The 2,354-nt window shown below is 41.1% G+C and overlaps 1 protein-coding gene across 1 annotated transcript; it reads right to left on the bottom strand.

Annotated features, from left to right (window-relative positions):
• Window positions 1-1,826: 1,826 nt before the first annotated feature.
• Window positions 1,827-2,354, bottom strand: LOC140860937 (uncharacterized). The gene has a single exon (XM_073263935.1). It carries the CDS (start codon window positions 2,352-2,354, stop codon window positions 1,827-1,829), a length of 528 nt encoding a protein of 175 aa, XP_073120036.1.

Here is a 2,354-nt window from a genome sequence, read left to right as displayed (position 1 = left end):
CAACAAGACGAGCTTTGTATCGAGAGATAGAACCATCCGGATTCCGTTTGATGCGGTAGAACCATTTGCAACCAACAACATTTTGAGATGGGCTGGGAGGAACTAGTTCCCATCTGACATTTTGAAGAAGTGCCGTAATCTCATCGGACATGGCTTTCCTCCATTCACCATGTTTGATGGCTTTGGAAATACAAGAAGGTTCAATGGAATCAGGAAGTGGATGTGTTGTGGTTGTGATATGCCTTTTTTGGTTTGAAGATGTTGTTTTTTGAATGAGTGGTCATTGGGTGAGGGACGACAGAAGGGTTGGCACTATTGGAGGAGGTTGGGTAATGAGAGAATCGTGTTCTGAACGGGGAGGGCTAGGATTAGAAGGAGATAAAGCGGAGTTTGTAGACACACCTAAATTTTCGGAAGCGATAGGCGTTGAGGTGGATGAGTGGCACTGCAGAAACTGAAGAGGAGCTGTCATTACATTTCCAACATATGGGTTCGGGGCGCTTGGCAGAGAGGAAGGAGAGTATGCTGATTGTTCTGACCATTCTTTGTGTGAAAAGGGAGATAACGAGGTTGAAGAAGGGAAGTCATGTTCAATGAACCGAACGTGACGTGAAGTATATATTTTGAGTGTTTGTAAATCTTGACATAAATAAGCACTTTGATGTGAGGAGTAACCAAGGAAGATGCAAGGAGAGGATTTCGGTTCAAGTTTGTTAGAGTAGTAAGATTTTAGCCATGGAAAATATACACACCCAAAGACACGAAGTTTATTGTAATTTGGTTTTTGGTTGAATAATTTTTCATAAGGAGAAAGAAATTGTATAATTGGAGTAGGAAGACGATTAATTAGATAAACAGCAGTTTGAAAAGCATATGACCAATATGTATGAGAGATTTTTGCTTGGTGAAGCATAGTTAGTCCCATGTCAACAATATGTTTATGACGGCGTTCCGAGGTGCCATTGTGTTGAGGTGTGTGAGGTGGGGTTTTGAGGTGCTGGATGCCTAAATTACTTAAAAAAATTTTAAGAGCTATATATTCTCCTCCACCGTCAGAGTAAAGGGTGATTATAGAGCGCTTATAAATTTTTTCAACAACGGCTTTAAACTGTTTAAAAGTATGGAAGACATCGGATTTTAATCGTAAAGGGTAAAACCAAACATATTTTGTGAAATTATACACGAAAATAATGTAATAATTAAAACCATCGATAGATTTGACCGGTGATGGACCCCAAACATCAGTGTAAATGAGGTCTAGAGGTCTATGACTTGTTAGAGTTGAATCGCCAAATGGTAGACGTTGGCTTTTATTACATAAGCAAGATGAACAAAAAAATTCTGGAGACATGGGGAGGAAAATGAGATGAATCCAGACTGTACAAGTTTATTTAGTATTTGGATAGAAGGATGACCAAGACGCCCATGCCACGTTGTTGGAGATTCTTTTGTAACTGAAGTTATGGCAGCAGCTATGTTGATGCTTTTACTGGTAGTTCCTTTAGTTGGTCACTCATACAGATCATGCCTATTATTTCCTTGAAGGAGATGAGTCTCTGTACGCAAATCCTTGACAACAAAATGGGTAGGAAAAAATTCAATGGATGTTTGATTCGAACGACAAAATTGAAAGTGAGGAGAAAGAAAAACAGATCCAGTGTGAGTGATAGGCAAACCTGATCCATCGCCTATGTGGATATCATCCGGACCTTCATAAGATTGCTGGAGAGAGAGATTGGATAGCTGGGAAGTGACATGGTGAGAAGCTCCAGAATCCACAATCCACTGATTTGGAGGGGTGGTATGCGTGAAGGAAGTATTATTGACTATGGGACGCTGAGGTCGGGGTGAGGGAAAAGTTTATAGCAGCGATTGGCAGTGTGATTCGGCTTATTGCAATATTGGCAGATTGTCGGATTGGAGGTAGGACTGAAACCAGGTGGTGGAGTAAACATGGCAGTATGTGGAGGGGTAGGAAAAAGAGGACGTGTATTGGATGAGGGCTTTGGTCGGAAAGATTTTTGGGGTGAAGGAAAATGTTTTGCGAGATTTGCTGTGGGTGGTTCTGGTTCAGGGTGTTGTTTGTCCTGTTGAAGAAGGAAAGTTTCATGATCAATGATTTTATCGAACAATTCTTCAAAAGGAGCCACAGTGTCTCTAGTTCTGATGGCTGTAATTAGCTCTTTGTAAGCAGGCCTGAGTCCACGAGTAACGTAAATGAGAAGATCAACATCACTTGGAGGGTCACCAAGGGCAGTGAGTTCGTCAGCAATTTGCTTTATCGATGTGAGAAAATCAGTGACAGAGAGCGAGCCACGAGTAATTGTAATCAATTTGTCTTTGAGATGGATCAT

This window comes from Henckelia pumila, chromosome 4, assembly GCF_033568475.1.
Source record: "Henckelia pumila isolate YLH828 chromosome 4, ASM3356847v2, whole genome shotgun sequence".
NCBI lineage: Eukaryota > Viridiplantae > Streptophyta > Magnoliopsida > Lamiales > Gesneriaceae > Henckelia > Henckelia pumila.
Note: the sequence above shows the minus strand (reverse complement) of the source record. Positions and strands in the feature narration are given on the sequence as shown.